Raw genomic sequence first — 24584 nt, 5'->3', positions numbered from 1 at the left:
CTGTTCCAGGACATGAAGCAGTGAAATCACATTGTTCATCCCATAGTCCTGGTGACTGACAAATAAAGTGACCTCTTCAAAGGGCCTGAGCAAGCTGCAGGTGTCACGCATGAGCTGCCACTGGCAAACGTCAAAAGTTACACCGGGGAGTGTTCCTGTCCGCCTGCATCATCAATAAATCATTTATGGCCTTCCTCTGCTCATGTAGTTGGTCCAACATTTGGAGGGTGGAATTCCAATCGGTGGAAACGTCGCATATGAGGCGATGTTGGGAAATGCCATTCTGCCTTTGCAGCTCAAGAAGGTTGTGCTTTGCAGTGTAGTGCATGCACAGTTTCCTGGCCATTTTCATGATGTATTGCAGATGGGTGTAACACTTCAGAAACCGCTTTACAACCAGATTAACCACGTGCGCTATGCAGGGCGCATGGCTCAGCCCTCCTTGACACAGCTCCGACGCAATGTTCTTCCTGTTGTCGGTGACCATGGTTCGGATCTTAAGTTGGCAAGAAGATTTTCTTAAAAAAGGACGCGGAGCAGTTCCTACCCTGTGTGTGACTCTGTTCATTCAGGCAAACTAGGTGCAGAACAGCACGACACCACTGTTGTATGCTAGAGGAGCACTTCGAATTGTGCCTACAGTGGAGGCTAAGGATGAGGAGGCAGCAGCGGAGGACATTGGCTCATGACCCACAGTTTGAGACCATGGAGGCGGCAATGTCGTCACCTGGCCAAGTTGCCGGTGTGGCTGAGCAGGAACCACATTTACCCAGTGGGCCATAAAGGACATATATTGTCATTGACCATAGTTGAAGCTCCACATGTCGACGCTGCCGTGAACTTTAGCAGACACCGACAGGCTCAAGGACTGGCCCACCTTCTTTTTGACATATGTGTGCAGGGCTGGTATTGCCTTTTTGGAGAAGTAATGACGGCTTGGGACTCTCCACCTTGGCTCGGCACAAGCCATCAATTCTCTGAAAGGTGCAGAGTCCACCACATGGAAATAGAGGGACTGTAGTACCAGCAACTTGCCCAGGAGCACGTCCAGCTTCTGCGCCGTTGTATGAGTGCACACATATTGTTGTCTATTTGCAATGGCCTCTGGGATTGATTGCTGACGAAATGACTGATGGGGAGTAGGAGGAGCATCCAGACCAGTAGATGATGGAAAGGAAACACAGCTCCCTTCTGCTGAGGTGGTGGAGCCTTGACTTGCGGAAAAGGGGTGCAGGCCACTGGGTGATTACTGCCTCCCGCTGTACCACTACATTAGAATCGTGGTTTTCCCAGGCCACTTTATAGTGACGCTGCATGTGTTGACGCAGGGGCGTGGTGCCAACAATAGCACCCTGGCCACGCTTCACCTTCTGCAAACAGATTCTGAAAATGGCCATGCTGATGTCCTTCGGCAGCTTTATGATAAAATTGCCACACCACTGAGTATGGCATCTTCCCCTCCACCACTCTCTGCTGACTGTCTGCTACCGCTGCCTCTGTGAGCCCTTGCACATATACTTCTTTCCGGACAGGTAGGCTTCTGTGTAGTGGGCGGTCTAGTCCGGGCACATTTGGCTCCCAACCTCCCACTGCTGACTCATGGCCACTATACCCCCTTGCTGGCTCACCCGCTGCCTCACGCGCAAGCTACCAACCTTTTATCCTGATGATGATGAAGACCCCTCTTCACCCGGCTCCCACGTGTGATCGGCCACATCATCGTCCAGTACTGTCTGCACGTCATTGATGTCATCATCGCCAGTCTCAGCGCAACGTGCCTGACCAACTCCTGGCTGGGAGTGTCTGATGTCACTTGCGATGAAGTAGAAGACTGAGTCAACCATTTAAGCACCGCTGGGTTGGTGGTCAAGACATAACCACTAGCTGAAACTGGGATTTCAGGCTTGTCACTGCGACTGCTGCTGCCACCCCTTCTTCTGCTGCTACTTCTGCCTGCTCCAGAAACATTTCACCACTGTAGCAAGGGCGAATACATATATTTGCTATTAATACACCCCAAAACTGTCTGTAACACATGTAATTCCACAGCAGAACGGCAAATAGACTTACCTATATCTGCTATTAAAACACCCCAAAACTGGTTATATCAAACCGCACTTTCCTTATAGAAGGGTGAATGGAAATAGCTTAAATTTTTCTTACTTGTAATTTTGCTTTCCTCGAGTCCATAGGCAGCACAGAATGGGATATTCTGACCCCAGTCTCCATATTAGGGCCAGCCCACCTAGAATACTAAACAACAAGAATTAGCATATTCGATTAGCATAATTAATTCACCTCTATAAAATCTCCTCCTCCCTAATAACATGAGTGTAATAAATAGAGATAAATTGCTGCAAAACACACATTTATTGGGAGGGATAAATTTGTGCTGCCTACGGACTCGAGGAAAGCAAAATTACAGGCAAGAAGAAATGTAAGCTTTCCTCATCGTCCTACGGCAGCACATATTGGGATTTAAATCGCTCAAATAAATAAGGAAAAATAGGGGGTAGTTACAATTGCAAAACGGCACTTAGGACTCCGGTGACAAAAGCAGCCTCCCTTGAAGCTTAATGTCCAACCTATGGTTTATGAAGGTAGAAGGTGATGACTAGAGATGAGTGAATTAAAAAAAAAAATTATTTGCCAGTTCGCGTTAAAAAACGGCTATTTCCAGGCTGCAGAGAGTCTTTATAGTGGTGTGGAACACTGTGCCTTGCAGTAACACGCATAGGGAGTCTGCTTTGGTAGTGAAATAATACTGTGAGTCCGTATGACATGCAGATGACAGGCGTCGCTCTCATTTGGGCAGTCACGGGGCCAAAACTGACCAAATAACTCAAGTATGAACTCAGCCTTACAGGTCAATGTTAGCACCAAGAAGAAGCGCACTCCTTTTACACCGTCGTCAGCTGATTCCACATAGATGTCTACAGAACCTGTTCTATTACATGCTTATACAATTAGAGCCCCTCGACAGTGTAAAGAGGATGTCAGCAGTAAGTTTGTGTTGACGTCACTGATTATTTTGCCCTTCCTCTTATCAGTCAGATCAATAACCCGCAAAAAACGGATCCTGTCTGTTGAGCATCCGCCTTCACTCGGTCAGCCTTTGGTCAGTAATCCATTAGTATTGCTAATGCCAAAAAAACAGGAGTGGATCTAAAACAGAGATGACACGTGAACAGAATATTTGCATGTCTTCTGTGTTTTGTACCCACTCCTGCTTTTAGTTACCAAATCATAAGCCAATTTTGATGGGACCATACAGGCCTTACAGCTGCTACACAGAGAGGATCCGTTGTGCATCTAATTTTTCCTTTCTTCTGACAGATCAGAAGAAGAGTCAAATAAATGATGATGTCAGCCAAGCCAAAAAAGCTAAATAGTGACCCAGTCATGAAGCGGTGAGGTGGAAGCAGCATGAGGAGACCACAGAGTGGTACAATGACAGTGTGGAGGTGGCGGCAGCATCAGGAGACCACAGAGTGGCAAGGTGACATAGTGTGGAGGTGGCAGCAGCATGAGGAGACCACAGAGTGGCACAATGACACAGTGTGGAGGTGACGGCAGTATCAGGAGACCACAGAGTGGCAAGATGACATAGTGTGGAGGTGGCAGCAGGATCAGGAGACCACAGAGTGACCCGGTGACAGACTGGGGAGGTGGGTGGCACTAACAGTACCCGCTGACGATGGTGGGTGTAAGAAGGAGCACTTGGAATCAGGTGGGTGGCAGCATCAGAATAGTAGCTGAGGCAGGTAGCCAGAAGAAACCTGTCTCTTTTGTAAAGGTTTAGGTGAGGCAGCATGGATGATCTAATCTGATACATCAGGCATTGGTGGGTGGAAGTCCTGGTTGATCCACATCTGATTAATCTTTACAAAGGTCAGTCTCTCCACATTTTGTGTGGACAGGCGAGTTCTTCTTGGGGTAACTATGGCCCCCACCGCGCTAAACACCCTCTCTGATGCCACACTAATGGATGGACAGGACAGATTTTTCAGGGCAAACTCTGCCAGTTGCGGCCACAAATCCAGTTTGGCTGCCCAGTAGTCCAGTGGATCTTCAATGTGGGGTGGCAGGGTTCTGTCCAAGTATGCCACCACCTGCTGGTTCAGGTCCTGCTCCAGGTCTACCTGTTGCTGCTGGTGAGTAGTTTCTTCACTAGGCGGGTGAAGAAAGCTGCTCATCAGCGACTCTAGACTCAAGTTGCTGCTGATGGAGCTGGAACTGCTTCTACCCCCCCCCCCACCCTGCCACAGCAGCCATGGCAGAGGAACTTGAGTGCAAAGGGCCCCCGGTCAGACCTGCGAGAGAATGGACGATGGTGCACAAAGGCAGCAGCCAACTGACTACATAGGATGTCTCTATAGTAGTTCAGTTTGTCCTCCCTCTCAGCAGGTGTAAAAAAGGCCCCCATTTTGGACTGGTAGTGAAGGTGGAGAGCCAGAAGTCATCCCTCTGCCGAATGGTGAAAATTCGGCTGTCACTACACAAGCAATTGAGCATGCATCGGGCCATTTGTGCAAGTGACTCATAGGGACTCCCTGCCTCCATCTCCACTGCATACTGCCACGGTGTGTCTGGGTCCTCTGCCTCCTCTTCCTCATCGCCCTGTAGCTCCTCTGGCTCCTCCTCTCCTGTCACCTGTGCAGAAAAACCACCCATTTTGCTACACATTGCTTGTGCTCCAATGTCCTCCTCCAGTTCAGCCCCCACAGGGCTCATGTGGCCATGAGATCTAGGCTCCACATCTCCAGTCCCCTGACCAACCTGATTTACCAGCATCTATTCCAGGACATGAAGCAGTGGAATGACATTGTTCATCCCATAGTCTTGGAGACTGACAAATAACATGGCCTCCTCAAAGGGCCTGAGCAAACGGCAGGTGTCACGCATGAGCTGCCACTGGCTGACATCAAAGCTACACAGGGGAGTACTCCTGTCCACTTGGATCATCAAGATATCGTTTATGGCCTTTCTCTGTTCGTATAGTCTGTCTAACACAGGGATGTTCAACCTGCGGCCTTCCAGCTGTTGTAAAACTACAACTCCCACCATGCCCTGCTGTAGGATGATAGCTGTAATCTGTCCAAGCATGCAGGAAGTTGTAGTTTTGCAACAGCTAGAGGGCCACAGGTTGAGCATCCCTGGTCTAACATATGGAGGGTGGAATTCCAATGGGTGGAAATGTCGCATATCAGCCTATGTTGGGGGATGCCGTTCTGCCGCTGCAGGAGAGGGTGTGCTTTGTGGTGTACGAGTGGCTGAAGTGCATGCAAAGTTTCCTGGCCATTTTCAGGATGTCTTGCAGATGGGTGTAAGACTTTAAGAACCGCTTGACAACCAGATTGAACAAGTGTGCCATGCAGGGCGCATGGCTCAGCCATCCTTGACGCAGTGCCGACACCATGTTCTTCCCGTTGTCAGTCACCATGGTTCAGATTTTGAGTTGTCATGAAGAAACCCAGGATTCAATTTCTTGATGAAGGACACAGAGCAGTTCCTCCCCTGTGTGAATGTTTGCCCAGGTAAACGAGGTGCAGAACAGCGTGACACCGCCGTGCCCTGCACATGTGATATGCTGGAGGGGCATGGTGAATTGTCCCTGCAGTAGAGGCTGAGGACACCGTGGAGGATGAAGACGCAGAAGCGGACATTGTCGCAGGATCAATGGCGTGACAATGTGGAGGCGGAAGCGGCGTCACCTGGCCAAGTTGCTGGTGTGGCTGTGCAGGAACCACATTCACCCAGTGAGCCGTAAAAGACATGTATAGTCTCTGACTGTAGTTACAGCTCCACACGTCGGCGCTGTCGTGCACTTTGGCAGACACCGACAGGCTCAAAGACTGGCCCACCTTCTGTTCTACATGTGTGTGCAGGGCTGGTACTGCCTTTTTGGCAAAGAAATGACGGCTTGGGACTCTCCACCTCGGCTTGGTACAAGCCATCAGTTCTCTGAAAGGTGCAGAGTCCACCACTTGGAAAGGGAGGGACTGCAGCACCAGCAACTTGGACAGGAGCACATTCACCTTCTGCGCCGTTGGATGAGTGCACGCATACTGTTGTCTCTCGGCAATCGCTTCAGTGATCGATTGCTGACGGAATGAATGACGAGGAGTAGGAGGAGCAGGAACATCAGGACCAGCAGATGATGGGAAGGACAGACAGATCCCTTCGGCTGAGGTGGTGGAGCCTTAACTGCCTGAAACCGGGTGCATGCCACTGGGTGATGCAGCGGTTGCTGTGGCAGGCTGGACCACCACATCGGAGCCACGGTTGTCCCAGGCCAATTTATTGTGATGCTGAATGTTGACGCAGGGCCATGGTGCCAACATTGGCACCCTGGCCACCCTACAACTTCTGCCCACATATTCTACATAAGGCCATGTTCACCTCCTCCGGCAGCTTAACAAAAAACTGCCACACTGCTGAGTAGGTGATTTTACCCCCAATACTATGCACTGACTGACTGCTACCGCCGCTGCCTCCGTGAACCCGTGCATCGCTACTTCCCAGGCAGGTAGGCTCCTGCGAAGCGGGTGGATTACCTTGGGCACGTTTGGCTCTCGACCTTCCACTGCTGCCACCCTGCTGACTCCCGGCCACGCTAGCAACTTGCTGGCTCACGGCCAAGCTGCCGCTCTCTTCTCCCAATGATGATGATGCCCCTTCGTCACCCGGCTCCCAAGTGCGATCAGCTACATCATCCTCATCGAGTACTGTCTGCATGCCACTGATGTCCTCCTCAACCATCTCTGGGGCAGGAGCCTTAACGCTCGCAACACCAGCTCCCATGCCACTCTCCTCATCACTACTTGCCTTCCTACCGGAGGAAGCGGCAGATGTCTCCTTCACATCTAGGCTGGCCAGTAGCTGCTGACTGTACTCTAGTAGCTCGTTCTCGCTGTATAGTGGAGCTGAGCCCACAGCATATAATACTTGTCTGGCTGAGGGAACAGAAAAAGGACAGAGGCAGGTTGAGGACAGGTGAGCAGGGCCGTCTTTAATATTGATTGGACCCTGGGCAAGAACTTACTTGGGCCCCCTGGATCCCGCCCCCCCCCCCCCGCACTTTGCTGTACTTGCTATACAGCAGCACTTACCTGTCACGTCCAGGGCCTCCAGGTAACGTCTCCTCTCTGTCATCATCTTCTCTGTAGATCTTCTCTCTCATAATCTTCTCCACTCGGTCTGGACAACTTCTCTCAGCCGCCTCGTCTCTGCAGAGTGTGACACACAGACATCTTAGCTTCCTCACATTCTATCATTATCCCCCAACTGGAGTCCCCACAGTGTTATCCTGCTGCTTGCTGTAACCCCCCAGGGGTGTAGCTATAGGGGGGTGCAGAGGTAGCAGTCGCTACCGGGCCCAGGAGCATGAAGGGGCCCAAAGACCCTTATGCCACATAAGACACACAAAGCACTGAGGGAAGGGGGGCCCAAGCTGAACTCTTGCACCGGGGCCCATGAGCCTTTAGTTACGCCCCTGCCCCCCCAACCCAATACCCCTAAATACTATCCTGAAGAAACATTACTGCCCCCCATAGTAATAGTGCTACTCATAGTCCCACCAATAGTAATTCCCTTCTAGAATGCCCTCATTAGTAACACTGCCCCAACCGTGATAATGCTCCTCAACAATGCCCCCATTATTAGAAGAGCCCTCCCATATTAATAATACCCTCACAGAGCCCCCCAGTAGAAATAAGGTCCCCTATTGTTCCCCCAGTGGTAATAAAGCTCCCTACAGACCCCTCAGTAGTAATAAGGTCCCCATAGTGCGCTTAGTAGAAATAAGGCGGATCTATAAGACCCTCCTATAGAGCCCCCAGTAGTAATAAGACCGCCTATAATGTCCCCTGGATCTGCAGTGCCCCCTGCAGTTTTAATCCTCCCTCCACCATACAGTCCCATGTAAATAACATCACCTCCTCCACAGCCGCCTCCAACGCACAATCCCATGTAAACATCACCCCCTAAGGCTACTTTTACACTTGCGTTCGTGCGGATCTGTCCTGTACTTGTACAGGACGGATCCGCACCGATAATACAAACGAATGCATCCGTTCAGGACCGATTCGTTTGTACGGATCCGTCCTGACTTACATTGAAAGTCAATGGGGGACGGATCCGTTTACAATTGCACCATTTTGTGTCAATGCAAAGGGATCCATCCCCATTTACTTACATTGTAAGTCAGGACGGATCCGTTTGTCTGCGCAAGGGGTCCGCCTCCAAAACGGAACGGGGGGCTGTACGGAGCCGAACGAATGCATTCAGAATGGATCTGCATCCATTCAGAATGCATTGGGGTTAAACTGATGCATTTGGGGCTGCTTGTGAGAGCCTTGAAACGGATCTCACAAGCGGATCCCCAAACACAAGTGTGAACGTAGCCTAAACATTAAGTCCCATGTACATAAACATCATTCCCCCCCACCATCCACTTTCAACATACAGTTCCATGTCAATAACATCCCTCCCTTCAGCCCTAACATACATCCTAGTTAAATAACTACAACTCCCAGCATTGCTCTGCCTCTCCCTTAACTTACCTCTCCTCATGTACAGACATCAGCATTAGGCTCCTTCTCCTTCTTCACTCCAGTCCAATCCTGCACTGGTCACATGATGGTGACATCATCCAGGTCATCCTATCACAGCCTGTTTTGCTGATCACATGACCTGTGATGTCACCACAGGTCCTTCACCTCTTCCCAGTGTATTAGATTCAATTGTATTGCCGTTCTGTGTACGGCAATACAGTTGTATCTAGCAGGCAGGCAGGACATTCGGGGCCTGGGACAAAACATCAGGGGCCCCGGCCCCGAATGTTTTAACCTAGCAACGCCCCTGGACTAGTGAATGGGAGTTGGGAAACGGAGCTCCCTTGGGCCCCCAGAAGCAACTGGGCCTGGGGCAGCTGCCCCTTTTGCCCTGCGGCAAAGACGGCCCTGCAGGTGAGGGCACAGGGCCTGCTCCCGGGCCATGCCAACTAAGGGTTGTGTCTGACGAACCCACTGACTCTTGGCTGGGGGTGTCTGATGTCACTTGCGACAAAGTCGAAGATGGAGTCAACCACTTAAGAACCGCTGGGTTGCTGGTCACGACACGACCGCTAGCTGACACTGGGAGTTCAGGCCTCTCGAAGCGACCCCTGCTGCCATGGCCCCTTACTCTGCTGCGACCTCTGCCTGCGCCAGAAACATTTACTCCTCTGACACTCCCCTGTGCAGGGCCTGGAACTTCTCTGTCTGACATACTGTTAGATCAAATAAAAAGAAATAAAAAAGAAATGAAAACACCCCAAAAAAAGTCAGTAATTTTCTCACTTCACCACACAACCGCTAATAAGCCCTTTTTTCACTAATACACGCCACAAAAAGCTTTAGAACATATAATTGCACCGCTGAGCGGCAAATATATTTTACTTTTGCCACTAATACACGACAAAAGGGGCTGTAATTTTAGCAAGATTGTCCTTACAGGGTGTAGTATTTATTTATTTTATGCACTTATATGGAGCAGCTATATTCCGCAGCACTTTACAGACATTAGCATCTAGCTGTCCCCAATGGAGCTCACAATCTAAGTTCCCTATCAATATGTCTTGGAGTGTGGGAGGAAACCAGAGAACCCTGAGGGAAACCCAAGCAAACATGCTGAGAACATACAATCTCCATGCAGATGTTTTCCTTGGTTGGATTCAGACCTAGGACCCCAGCCCTGCAAGGCACCAGTGCTAATCACTAAGCCACCATGCTGCCCAGTAGTAGGACCGCAACGCCAGGTCACAGTAATAATGGTGCATTGCCCATCCTCAGGACTTTGACAGGTCCCTACTGCGAAACTCTGCTCCTCCTCACAAAGGCTTTTCTCCCTTACCTGATTAATAGTTTCACACATTAGATGTCAATTTTCTACAGGTTACACCAGTTAAAAAGGTGTGTCCAGACATATGCCACCCAGAATGTCTACATCTGAGCATTTTCAATTTTGGTTGAACTTATTTGTACTCAATTGCGCGAGATCTCTGACTGTTGATTCTTATGTAAAACATTTTCCACATTCTGAACATGAAAATGGTCTCTTCCTTGTGTGAAATCTCTGATGTTTAACACAACTTGTTTTTTTTAAAACCATTTCCCACATTCTGCACATGAATATGGTTTCTCTCCTCTGTAAATTCTTTCATGTTTAACACAACTTGATTTTTTTGTATAATATTTCCCACATTCTGGACATGAATATAGTTTCTCTCTTGTGTGACTTTTCTATGTGTAAGAAGATTTGATTTAGTTTTAAAACATTTTCCACGTTCTGAACATGAAAACGGCTTTTCTCCTGTGTGACTTCTCTCATGTATAACAAGACTTGATTTATACTGTAAAAGGGGAATATTAATTACCAGTATTTATGCAAATATCAATAATTAATATTCATAAATAAGAGGAGTCGTCTAGTGAAGACCGCCTATTTATACCTTAAATAAAGAATAATACTTTCACTTTGCCCTACGCTAATCACTAAACTAGCTGCAAGCGCCTAACTGAGCTACCTACCGCTAATAACCACACGTTACACAGTAGGTATAATACAAATAATACAAGATATTTATTATCACCTACAGTACACAATACAGCACAAAATACACTATTCAATCCCAAGTTCCACCCACAAACGAACTATACAATACACTTACATACATTCATTAGCAGCCCACCCCACCTGGCTCTAAACTATCCCTATGAACGAAGGGTTAAAGTGGCGCAAAGGTCATTGCAGGCCACAGACACAGGGTTACAGCAGGGGTTAATAGGGAGCAGGGATACTCCTGCAGGGTTAGGGTAAGGGATAGGTAGTCAAGGGGTAAATTAGCAGGGGTAGCTGAAGGGTAGGGTTACAGAGGTGGTAACTGAAGGGTAAGGGTACAGCAGGCAATGCAATGGTTAATACCCTGCAGGTGAATGCTGGGGTAACTTGGCAGGTAATATGTCACGGCGTCGTCTAGGAGGCGGGCACGTCCAGAGCGTGCGCGCATCATCAGTGCGTCCAGCGTCACCTACGCTCCTGATAATACTATGTGTGCATCTATCTGCATTCATGCTAATGGTTTTAGGGCTGAGCACCGAGCTGATCACTCGGTGCTCGGCTGTGTAGTCTGTGTGAAGTCATGTGATGCTGGCCACGTCACATGACCCCTCTAGCTTCCTATTTAAACAGGCAATCTGCTGGCCACAGATTGCCTGTTATTTAGGTTCCACCTGCGATTTTGTCTTTCCTGTCGTACTGACCCCCTGCTGAACTCCTGACGATCCTCTGCTGACTCCTTTGGTACTTCACGACTCTCCTGGTATTTATGACCCCGGCTTCTCCTGACTATTCTCTGCTTGCTCCATTTGTACTTTGTAGATTTCCTGGTATTGACTCGGTCCATTCACCTTCTGTTTGTCTGTCTGTCATCCCTGCACTTTTTCCAAGCTAGGGATTGCCGTCCAGTTGTCCCCTGTCATTAGGACTCGCGAGGCAAGTAGGCAGGGCCAGGGGTGAGGGTGGAGCGCAGGGGTTACTTCCCTCCCCCCTGTGTGTGTGTGTGTGTATGTGACCGTTACATAATATGGGTTGTGGTCGTTGGTGGGGTAGTGGTAGGGGAATAGTTGGTGGGATAGGGCATCAATACTCAGCCCTCCAGGGGTTAATTGCTCGTTGTCCAGGGGATGCTCGTCGTCCTGGGGATGATTCTAACTCCCCCAGCGAGCGCTGCCTGCGCTCTCCATCCTCTGCTGGGGGGTAGGGGGTCTCTCCTCTTTAGGGGGGCGGCTCGGCTCTTCTCCCTTAGTGCAGGGCCTGCCAGACATTTATGTCCGGCGGCCACCACTGCCGCCCCGCCCACACTGTGGCTCGCGGCGCACACCACCGTCGGAGACACGTGGGCCGGCGCAGTGAGATGACGTCACTGCGCCAGCCCGTGCGTCCCCGCACGAGCGCATCGGGGCCGCAGCACTTGCTGACAGGCGGGAGAAGCCTTTGATCTCCCGCCTGTAGCACTTTGCATTCTGGGCAGTGCGATGGTAATCGCGCTGCCGGAATGCACATAATAGAAGGAGGGGAGGTTTCTCCCTTCCTTCTATCATGCATAATTATCTCCAGCAGCGCTGGAGATAATTTAAACATAGGACTCAGATTCTGTTGAATCTGAGTTCTTTGTAGTCATCAGGATGACCGGACCATTGTCCAGTCATTCTGATGCAATCAACCAGATTGCATCAGTGTGAATGCTTGGGGCACATTCACACTGATGCACCTGGTTTCAGGTATATAAAGGGGCCTATGGATATGGGGGGGGTATATGATTTACTATAAGGGGACACACTATAAGGGGACACATATATGGGGGCACATGTATAAGGGGGAACGTATTCCCCACAGGGGCCACAATGAGCCCCTGTGGAATATTAAGGGCATATGTGCGCAGATGCTGGGCACATCTGCGCACATCTTCCTATAATGCGCCCATTTATGTATGCGTAAATATTATACATGCATGCACGTGTTTGCATGCATATACAGTACAGACCAAAAGTTTGGACACACCTTCTCATTCAAAGAGTTTTCTTTATTTTCATGACTATGAAAATTGTAGATTCACACTGAAGGCATCAAAACTATGAATTAACACATGTGGAATTATATTCATAACAAACAAGTGTGAAACAACTGAAAATATGTCATATTCTAGGTTCTTCAAAGTAGCCACCTTTTGCTTTGATTACTGCTTTGCACACTCTTGGCATTCTCTTGATGAGCTAAAAGAGGTAGTCCCCTGAAATGGTTAACCATAAATATGGTTTCTCTCCTGTGTGACGTCTCTCATGTGCAATTAGATATGATTTATCTGTAAAACGTTTCCCACATTCTGAGCCAAAATAAGGCTTCTCTCCTGTGTGAGTTCTCTCATGGGAAACAAGACTTGATTTATGTGTAAAATACTTCCCACATTCTGAACATGAATACGGCTTCTCTCCTTGTGAATTCTGTCATGTGCAACAAGATCTGGTTTAGTTTTAAAACATTTCCCACATTCTGAACATGAATATGGTTTCTCTCCTGTGTGACATCTCTCGTGTCTAACAAGATGTGATCTATCTGTAAAACATTTCCCACATTCTGTACATGAATATGGCTTCTCCCCTGTGTGACCTTTCTCATGGGAAAGAAGACTTGCTTTCTTTGTAAAACACTTCCCACATTGGGAACATGAATATGGCTTTACTCCTGTGTGATTTCTCTCATGTGTAGCAAGATTTGATTTTCTTAAAAAACATTTTCCACATTCTGAACAGGAATATGGCTTCTCTCCTGTGTGACTTCTATCGTGTGTAACAAGATTAGATTTTTTTTTAAAACATTTTCCACATTCTGAACAGGAATATGGCTTCTCTCCTGTGTGACTTCTCTCGTGTGTAACAAGATTAGATTTTTTTTTAAAACATTTTCCACATTCTGAACATGAATAAGGTTTCTCTCCTGTGTGATTTCTCTTATGTGTAACAAGACTTGATTTCTGTGTAAAACATTTCCCACATTCTGAACAAGAATATGGCTTCTCACCCGTGTGACTTCTCTCATGTCTAATGAGACTAAATTTTTCTGAAAAGCACTTCCCACATTCTGAACATGAATATGGCTGCTCTCCTTTGTGAATTCTTCTGTTTGTAGAAAGACCTGAGCTTTTTGTGAACTCTTTGGCATGTTGAAACCTTTCACCCCCTTTCTGACCTGTACTTGAGGTAGCAATCTGTGATGGGTGAGGAGAAGGTTTCTCATTATTAGAGGGATTATATGGTTGAGCTGGACTGTGAAGTCCTGGATGTATATTAAGGTTTCCTCTTGAAGAGCGATGCATGATATCTTCATCTTCTACTTTATAATTTAGTGATAACATAAAGTTTCCCTCACGATTCATACTGGGATTTTCTGTTAAGATAAAAATTGATTTTATTATTCTTCCAAACTACATCATGGACAGACTTGTCAAACTTGCCTTCTGCCAATAGATTTGGCCCTTCAATGCCAAATGGGCATTACCTTAATACAACAAATTAACTTAAAAAGGATCTATCACTACATTCCTCAACACAAACTGCATTCATTATTAAATCACTCTCTCAGACCTGATGAAGCTAGTAGACTCATTACAAAAATCCATGCTATATTATAAATAAAGCATTTTTTATCTCCTCCTCCTCCCGCTGCTGCTGAAATCTCACACTGCAAAACTTTTAAACATTATAGAGAAAACCACAAAAATATATTGATTATTTTTATATATACTGAATATCATTACTTAATCCTTTCCTGCACAATGAAGAACATTCAGGTCACTTGCGCCATGTAATTCCTGCACAATGGCGTACATGTAGTTCATCAAGACAGCACAGACATAAAAGCTGCATCTGCATAATCCCCAGTGGGTGTGTGGATATGACTGACCGTCATGTCCTGCAGGAACAGCCGGGATCAGAGAAGAATCTGATCAGAGATCGCCGTCAGCTGGATAAGGGGAATACTTCATGATGTGATGGGGACATCTCCAATCAAAGAGCAGCGCAGCAGTCGGTGATCAGATTCTCCTCCTGTCCTGAAGTCGCCAAGGACAGAATCTGAAGTCACTTTCTCCATTCATGATTCCATACCTGTGGTGACATCTCCTGGAATGTCCTCCTCCACCTCACTCTTACATGGCGGATCGCCCATCATCCACTCTTCTTCATCCTCCACTTTAATATCAGTCAGATCTTCCCCCTGATTTGTCATCTGTAACAATTCAGTACAATACAGCAGACAGGTGGGAAATATAACAGATCCACAGAAGAGACCCCCACAATCTATGACCCCTCTATGACTGCAGGACCCCCCTATATAGAAGTGTATAGGGCTCAGCTCCTTCTACCTGAGGATCCTTTGGGACCTTCTTCTCTGGACAGTCCTGGGAATACAGAGGATGGGGACATCTCTCTGGTGGATTTCTCCTCATGGATCCATCTGTGGAGACACAAGCACACAGTGACTGAATACATGGCCTCCTGTAGATCTGTCTATAGATCGGACACTTTTCTCATCTCCTTCACTTCTAGGTTTAGTTATCAAGGGGAAATATCAATATTCTGCTCCTCACGACTTATGCAGAGGTCCTGGCACCGAGCAGACCACAGGCCCAAAGTAAGGCTGAATTCCCAAAGTGAGATACCTGACTGGCATCCTGCTTAGTGCAGGATCACACAGCGTCATTGGTTGCTATGACGCTGTGCGCTTTGTGCCGCCTCCGCAGTACAGTAATACACTCGTATGATCTATACGAGTGTATTACTGTACAGCAGCGGCGGCATGAAGCGCACGGCTTCATAGCAACCAATGACGCCGCACGCTTCTGCATTAAGCAGGATGCCAGTCCGGTATCTCACGGACCTTGCGAATTCAGTCTAACCGCTGGTCAATGACAGCAAATCGCAGACAGTGGGCTGACGGCTCCTTCTCCACAATAGTACATTCTGAGGATGAAGATACAGATGTATATGGCAATGTTGGGAAGGGGGAAATCTTTATACAGCTCCCTGAATCAGGACACCATCATGACACAATGACACCTCTGCTTATGAGGCAAATTTCGACCTTCATCAGTTAGACACAGTACATAATGAAAGTAAAACAACTACTATCAGTCTCCTCTCCACCAGGCAACAAGGTGTTGGAGAAAGCTCTGTCCATCCTCTCCACCAAAAGTATCTGCAATGAACACCTCTGACATCAGAAAAGCAGGAACTGAAGAATACAGTCTGTTCTGATGAATAAGGGTCATGTGGACAGCCAGGCGCGTGTGTCACTTAACTGGGGAAGATATGGCTTCAGGTGCTATATGGGAAGAATCATCAGAGAAGAATATCCCGCGGTGCAAAAAACCATCCAATGGTTTGATTCAGATTTCAGAAATTTATTTTGCAGATGGTACAACGCGTTTCAGGGACAACGGTCCCCTTTATTAGGTACAGACTGCTTATACAGAAACATTACCAATGATACATGTAGGTATACACCTTAAAAAAATGCCCAAAACACTAAAATGGAGGTTAGGGGGTGGGGATGGGCGGTACAGGACCTGCCCTATTGTCTCTGTTATGTGGATAACTTGTAGTTTTTATTAAAATAATAATATAAATATGTGCTCCAATGGTTTGGGGCTTATAGACGTTGGTGGGGTAAGTGGAGAGTTAAAACTATATAAATAAGAGACCCTGAAGCGATGCACGGTATTACCGGAGAGATCGGCAGGTTTGGAGCGCTCATGTGACTCGGAGGCCAGTCACGTGATCGCAATGGCGGGCACGTGACCTATGTTGCCTAGTAACGAGACGCTAAAGCTTCTAGTTAGGGCTAGAATGTAGGTCCTGCTGGGAGGAGGATGGCAAAGAGCCATTAGAGCTCTCTCTCCTAGCGCTGGCGCCCCTTGACCTCCATTTTAGTGTTTTGGGCGTTTTTTTAGGTGTATAAATACATGTATCATTGGTAATGTTTGTGTATAAGCAGTCTGATGAAGGGGACTGTTGTATCTGAAACGCGTTGTACCATCTGCAAAATAAATTTCTGAAATCTGAATCAAACCATTGGATGTTTTTTTACGCCACGGGATATTCTTCTCTGATGATCTACTTGCCTTCTGAGGGACCCCAGGCATCCCTGACCAGAAGTACCTGCATCCTTGGCCGCATATTATCCACCATAAAGGGAATCGAATACCCCTTGATGAGCCTACACTAGAGTTGTGCCTACGTTTAGCACAACTCTAAAAGGTAAGCCTCCTCATTGGAGACATTTTTCTTAATTTTAATTTTACGTTATAACCCTACAGTGCGCCTTCTTTGTGTTTCATAGCTAAACACTGCCTGCACATTCAACTGAAGAATGTGGCCTAATCTGATAATCACGTTTCATCTTCAGAACAGCCTGGAGCATGCGCATAACTTCCCTGGGTAAGAGATGGCACCAGGTGTACTATAGGGAGAAGAAAAGCCGGCAGGCGAAGTATGATGTTCTGGGCAATGTTCTTCTGGATACCTAAGGTCTAAAGATGAGCAAATTGATTTGTACGAATTCAGTGGAGTTCATTCTTAAGAATTTTAGGTCTGTGAGGAAGCATCCCACTACAGACAATTAACAAATGTGCCAGCATATTAACATGGTCACATATATCGTGCAGCCATGATAATTTCATGTATGTGCTGTTACTGAAAGTATTGACACACGCACAAATGTTCTGGTTAGTGAAATAAGGGTTTGTGCACTCGCCGCATGCAAATTTGTTGAGACGATTAGTAGCCAGATCATAATGCATGAGTAAATACTGGAAGTAAAGTGACACATGCAAGATTACTAAGGCTGCACAAGATGAAGCCATTTAAATCTGCCGGCAGAGGGAGCATCCTGACCTATATGCACGCACAGTGAAAATTCTTCCGGTATTTGCTCATCCCAACTTGGGTCATGACATCATGTGGATGTGACATGTACCAGCTACCTAAACATTGTACAGGCGATTACCCCCCCCCCCCCCCCCTTAAATGGCAGCAGTTCCCGCTAATGGCAGTTATCTGTTTCAGTAGGATAATGTCCGGCCACATTGCAAAAACTGTCCAGGAATGAAGAACATGACAAAGATATCAAGAACATGACAAAGATATCATGGTAATTAGAGTTTGACGGGTTCAGCCGAACTTCACAAAAAAGTTCGAGTTCAGGACCCGAACTTAACCCCGAACTTTTGACCACTAAAATGGCTCTAAAAATGTCACGGAAAGGGCTAGAGGGCTGCAAATGCCAAAAAAATTTGGTTAAGGGCATGGCAAGTGCTCTGCAAACAAATGTGGATAGGGAAATGACTTCAAATAACATAAAATACGTAAAAATTAAAAATAATAATCTTGATCTAGGAGGACGAGGTCAATAAGGAGTAGGAGGTTGAGGAGTCGGTGGATGTGGCGATGTAGGTGGAAGAGGTAGGCTACACTTTTTTTTTTGTTTTAAATTTTTATTTTTTATTTTTTAATTAGGGTACACCCCAAAACATTGGGAAAGATAACCTGTGATAACCCCCTCCAGTCGTGCTAAACACACGTTTAGACAATACACTGGATACAGGGCAGGCCAGCACCTCCAAGGCGTAAAGGGCAAGCTCAGGCCATGTGCCCAATTTGGAGACCCAGAAGTTGCAGGGGGCAGAACCATCAGTCAGTTCGTGTAGGCATGTGCACACAAACTGCCCCACCATGTTGCACGTCCCCGTGATGTTCACAATCCAATTGGATATCTGCTCTATCAACTTTCAATGTTCTTTTCTGCGCCTACAATGTTAATCACGGTTATCGGCGAATCAGGGTTTCACCCTGGAGAGGGAGCGTGAGAAAGAGAGACCACATCCAAGGGAGATCAATGCATGAAATTTAATTGTGATCGAGCGGAAATGTTGGAGAAGCTTTTAAAACGGAAGAGAAAGGAGGGGGCGCGAGGCAATTACCCATTCCCGACTCGGGGAGGTAGTGACGATAAATAACAATACAGGACTCTTAAGATGCCCTGTTAGTGGAATGATTAATAAAAAATTATAGGAAATGTCACTGGGGTATTTTGGATTTGGAAACGTTAGCCAGGAGAGGCCCTGCTGCCGCTTTGTTGACTCTAGATAACTTCTGCCTGATCGCACGTCCCTGTGACGTCCACCATCCATTTGGATATCTTCTCTATCAACTTTTAATGTTCTTTTCTGAGTCTACCATGTTGATCACGGTTATCGGCGAATCAGGGTTCCACGCCGGAGAGGGAGTGTGAGAAAGGGAGACCTCATCCAAGGGAGGTCAATGGCTGCAATGGGATGAAGCGGAAATGTGGGACAAATTATTAAAGCAGAAGGATCGAATGAAAGGGCCAATTAAAGATGAATTTTAGAAATTTAAGTCCCTGTCACCTATGCAAAGTAGGGGTCCTTCATAGCCAGAAATGGGTTAATGTCGGCCATTACAATGCCGAGACTATGTTTGTCAAAAGCAGTGCACCGTGGTCTACACTAGGATTCGGTGTTACTCACTAACAGCTTCATATAGTTCGCCGATTCCCAGACTAGGGTATTGGGTTAGGCAGCGAAGGTGTTACAGCTACGCAGGCTCCTGAAGAAGTGCACTGATAAGGTGCACGGAAACACGTAGAGCCGTAGTTCAGCTTATGCGGGTGGGCTGTCTGCTGCATGCACCTTTTACAGCAGAAGCCTTCACTTGTGTTATTGACGCACCGACATTGGGGATAGTGGTTGGAGTCACGGCACAATACACAGCCGCTCCTTGCACTATCCTTTACTGCCCAGCGATACTACTGTCACTGGCCAGTGTTAGATGTGTGCTGCGTGTGGTATGCCCTATATGGATGTTGATTACTTCAACATAGACACATTTCCAGTGATTATACCACTCTTGTAGTAGTCCACCAGCACATATTACTATTGAGTGGCATTAACACTGTATCTCATAGTATTATATTTGTTACTCTGTGCGGTGGGTCTATACATTTTAACATATTAGTCCGTCTATCTGTTGGTTACACCTCAGTGGGCCTCCATTATACTTTATTTGGGAGGATCCCTGCTAATACAATTATAGGTTGTACCAGCTGTATAGACTGTTTTGTATTCATGTCCTATGATTATTGTAGGCATTCACCCCCATCCCTTTAAGCACTAATAAACTGATTATTATTTTTGCTCCTTTTAACGTCCCTTTTCCAATATTTGTTCTGTTTGTTAATGAGGTACGTGCACCTCTTACACTTAGCTATAGTATTCTTCACCCACCAATGGAACAGATTATTTTTAAAAATTTCTGTCCCAAGAATGTAGCAGAAAAAATATTGAAATGTAGTAACCTGTCTACTAGGTAGAGCAGGGGTCTATGACCTAAAAAAATTGTTTAATGTCACCCGAAAATGTAAAAGAAAAATTTGTGAAATTTATTAAGCTGTCAACTAGGTAGAGCAGGGGTATATTGCAGCCAAAAATTGGTTAATTTCACCCGAAAATGTAACAGACAAATTAGTTTTTTTTTTTTTACCTGTCCACTACCAAGTATAGCAGTGGTATATCACACCCAAAAATTGGTGAATTTCACCCTAAAATTTAACAGATAAATTAGTGAATGTTTTTTAACTGTCTACTATGTATAGCAGTAGTATCTCACACCCAAAAATTGGGTAATTTCACCCGAAAATGTAACAGACAAATTTGTGAATTTTTTTACCTGTCTACTAGGTATAGCAGTGGTATATCACACCCAAAAATAGATTTATGAGGTGGAGGTCCATATGGAGTAGGAGTTTGAGGAGGCGGTGGACGTAGCGGTGTAGGTGGAAGCAGCGGTGGAGGAGGACGAGGTAGCCAACACTGGTTTTTGGTTTTAATTATTTTTTTATTTTATTAGCGTACACTCCAAAAGAGTGTAAAATATCTAAAATACAAGAATGAGCAATTGCGCTGTAGTATAACAATGGCTGGTTAAGGCCGGTATACATGTCTATTCTGCACAAGGTACAGACAAGTTCTGTGGGATCCATGCCTGGTTCATTTTAATGAACATGAGCTTGTCCACATTAGTTGTGGACAGGCGGCTGCTCTTGTCTGTGATGACGCCCCCTGCCGTGCTAAACACACGTTCAGATAATACACTGGCTGCAGGGCAGGCCAGCACCTCCAAGGTGTGAATGGCAAGCTCAGGCCATGTGCCCAATTTGGAGACCCAGAAGTTGAAGGGGACAGACTCGTCATTCAGTACGTGTAGGCGTGTACACACATACTGCTCCACCATGTTGCTGAAATGCTGGTGGTGCTGGTTGTTGTGGCGTGCCGACAAAGCTTTTCCACATTTCGGCCATGCTAACCCTGCCTTCTGAGGTGCTGGCGGTGCCCCAGCTGCATTGGCGACCTCTTCCTCCTCCTCTGCCTTCGCCTTGTGCTTCCACTGTGCCCCCGCTGTCAGGTGGGAATGCCACCAGCAGCGCGTCTACCAGCGTGCGCTTGTACTTGCGTATCTTACGATCACGCTCCAGTGAGGGAATTAAGGACGGTACGTTGTCCTTGTAACGGGGATCCAGCAGCGTGGCCACCCAGTAATCAGCAGAAGTTAGAATGTGGGCAACTCTGTGGTCGTTGCAAAGACACTGCAGCATGTAATCGCTCATGTGTGCCAGGCTGCCCAGAGGCAACGAAAAGCTGTCCTCTGTAGGAGGTGTATCGTCTGTGTCCTCTGTATCCCCCCAGCCACGCACCAGGGATGGCCATGAGCTGGTCTTGGTGCCACCCTGCTGTGAACAAGGTTCCTCCTCCTCCATATCCTCCAGAACTGTGCCCTGCCTGGACAATTGTGTACCTTGGGTTTGTGGGTGCAGGAACCCACCCTCGAAGCCACTTGTGAATGACTGTCCGGAAACCCTACAAAATGATCCCTCTTCCTCCACCTCGTCTTGTGCCACATCCTCTTCCATCATCACCAGCAGCGTTTTTTTTTTTTAAGGAGGCATAGAAGTGGGATAGTAACGCTGAGAACTGCGTTATCGGCACTGGCCATGTTGGTGGAGTACTCGAAACAGCGCAACAAGGCCCAGTCGCATGGAGACCCAGTCATTGGTGGTGAAGTGGTGCTGTTCCGCAGAGAGACTCACCCGTGCGTGCTGCAGCTGAAACTCCACTATGGCCTGCTGCTGCTCGCACAGTCTGGCCAGCATGTGCAAGGTGGAGTTCCACCTTGTGGGCACGTCGCATATGAGGCGGTGAGTGGGAAGGCCGAAGTTACGCTGCAGCGCTGACAGGCGAGCAGCAGCAGGGTGAGGACGCCGAAAGCGCGCACAGATGGCCCGCACTTTATGCAGCAGCTCTGACATATCGGGGTAATTTTTAAGGAATTTCTGCACCACCAAATTCAGCACATGCGCCAGGCAAGGGATGTGCATAAAACCGGCTAATCCCAGAGCTGCTACGAGATTTCGCCCATTATCGCACACTACCAGGCCGGGCTTGAGGCTCACTGGCAGCAACCACTCATTGGTCTGTTGTTCAAGGCCCGTCCACAGCTCCTGCGTGGTGTGGGGTTTGTCCCCCAAACAGATAAGATTTAAAACTGCCTGCTGTCGTTTACCCCTGGCTGTGCTGAAGTTGGTGGTGAAGGTGTTACGCTGACCGGATGAGGAGCTGGTAGAGGATGATGAAGCGGAGTAGGAGGAGGAAGCAACAGGAGGCAAACTGAAGTGCCCTGCAATCCTCAGTGGTGAAAGGACATGCACCGAACTGCTATTTGCCTCAGGCCCAGCAGCCACTGCATTTACCCAGTGTGCTGTTATGGAGACATAACGGCCCTGACCATGCTTACTGGTCCACGTATCCGTAGTAAGGTGCACCTTGCCACAGATGGCGTCGCGTAGTGTACACCTGATTTTGTCCCCCACTTGGTTGTGCAGGGAAGGGATGGCTCGCCTGGAAAAGTAGTGGTGGCTGGGCACGACGTACTGTGGGACAGCCACCGCCATAAAGCCTTTAAAACTATCCGTCTCCACCAGACGGAATGACAGCATTTCAAAGGCCAGTAATTTTGAAATGCTGGCATTCAGGGCCAGGGATCATGGGTGGGTAGGGGGGTACTTCCTCTTCCCCTCCAGTGTTTGGGAGATGGAGAGCTGAACGCTTCCGTGGGACATTGTGTTGATGCTTGGTGACCCAGATGGTGGTGTTGCTGGCAGATCCTCTGTTTGCGGGGTGGCAGGTGGCACTGTTAATCCAGAGGTGGATGAAGAGGCCGAGACTGCAGCAGAAGAGGAAGCAGGAGGAGCTAGAGAACTTTCTTGGTTTTTGAGGTGTCTACTCCACTGCAGCTCGTGCTTTGCACTTAGATGCCTGGTCATGCAGGTTGTGCTCAGGTTGAGAACGTTTATGTCTTGCTTCAGGCTCTGATTGCACAGCGTGCAAACCACTCGTGTCTTGTCGTCAGCACTTTGTCTGAAGAACTGCCACCCAGGGAACTCCTTGGAGCTGGCTTTGGTGTGCTCGGTCCCTTGCTGCGGTGGGCAATAGCAGGCGTACTGTCTAGGGGACGGCCGCTCCGCTTTTTCACCCTGCTCCCTCTTCTGCTGGTAGTTCTGTGCAACCACCGCCTCTTCCTCCGAACTACACAGATCACTCGCATGACCTTGATTCCATGTGGGGTCGAGGACCACATCGTCCTCCACATCATCTTCCACCCAGTCTTCACCCCTGCCCTCCTTGTCGGTCTGCACACTTTCGAAAACCCACCTGTGGCACCTGTGTTTCGTCATCATCCGAGATGTGCTGCGATGGTCCTCCCATGTACTCATCTTGAAACATAAGTGGTTTGGCATCGGTGCACTCAATCTCTTCCACTTCTGGGGCAGGGCTAGGTGGATGGCCCTGGGAAACCCTGCTAACAGAGTCATCAAAAAGCATTAGAGACTGCTGCATGACTTGGGGCTCAGACTGCTTTGCTGATTTGCAAGGGGCTGAGGTGAAAGACTGATGGACATCGGCTGCAGGTGCCAACTCTGATCTTTCAGCAGGAGACTGGGTGGGAGACAATGTGAAGGAACTGGAGGCACTCAGCAACCCAATCTACTATCGCCTGTACTTGTTCTGGCCTCACCATTCGTAGAGCCGCATTAAGCCCGACCAAATACCGCTGCAGGTTCTGTCGCCTACTCGCACCTGAGGAAGGGGTTTTACTTGTGTGTGTAGCTGGCACAGATCGACCACATTCTCTCCCTGCAACAGGAGCTCCACCCGCAGCACCACGACCTGGGCCACATCCCTTATTTGACGCTCTCCTCCTATTTCTCAAATTTAGGATCTTGCCCTAAATAGGTGTTTTATTAATAGCAGAATCGAACCACAGTATGTAAAGGGCGTATCTGACACGTATAGATGCAGACTAGGCTGCAATTAAAGATTTTTGCCCAAAATGGTTGTTTTTCATATAACAGAATAAAACCACAATATGTAAAGGGTGTATCTCTCACGTACAGGTCCTGACTAGGCCGCAATAAAAATTTTTTGCACAAAATGGCTGTTTTTCAAATAACAGAATAGAACCACAGTATCTAAAATGTGTATCTCACACGTACAGATGTAGACTAGGCCGCAATTAAAGTTTTTGGCCCAAAATGGGTGTTTGTTTAATAACAGAATATCACAGCAGTATATAACCCTTGAATTTCACACGTGCTGATGCAGCAAGGGCTGTAAAATTGTGTATTTTGCCCAAAAAGGGTGTTTTATTAATAGAAGAATATAACCAAAGTATCTAAAGTGTGTATCTCACACGTACAGATACAGACTATGCCGCAATTTTAGTTTTTTGCCCAAAATGGCTGTTTTTCAAATAACTGAATAGAACCACAGTATCTAAAGTGTGTATCTCACACGTACAGATACAGACTAGGCCGCAATTTAAGTTTTTTGACCAAAATTGTTGTTTTTAAAATAA

At 47.4% G+C, this 24584-nt stretch overlaps 1 protein-coding gene across 1 annotated transcript; it reads right to left on the bottom strand.

Moving 5' to 3' along the window:
* Window positions 1–1658: 1658 nt before the first annotated feature.
* Window positions 1659–14758, bottom strand: LOC120990665 (oocyte zinc finger protein XlCOF6.1-like). The gene is made up of 3 exons (XM_040419577.1): window positions 14706–14758; window positions 12924–13986; window positions 1659–1812 (listed from the first exon to the last, which is right to left on the bottom strand). Exons 2-3 carry the CDS (start codon window positions 13973–13975, stop codon window positions 1659–1661), a joined length of 1206 nt encoding a protein of 401 aa, XP_040275511.1. The 5' UTR covers window positions 13976–13986; window positions 14706–14758.
* Between the last annotated feature and the right edge of the window lie 9826 nt (window positions 14759–24584).

This window comes from Bufo bufo, chromosome 2 (genome assembly GCF_905171765.1).
Source record: "Bufo bufo chromosome 2, aBufBuf1.1, whole genome shotgun sequence".
NCBI lineage: Eukaryota > Metazoa > Chordata > Amphibia > Anura > Bufonidae > Bufo > Bufo bufo.
The sequence above is the reverse complement of the archived record's forward strand: the minus strand, read 5'-3'. Positions and strand labels throughout refer to the sequence as shown.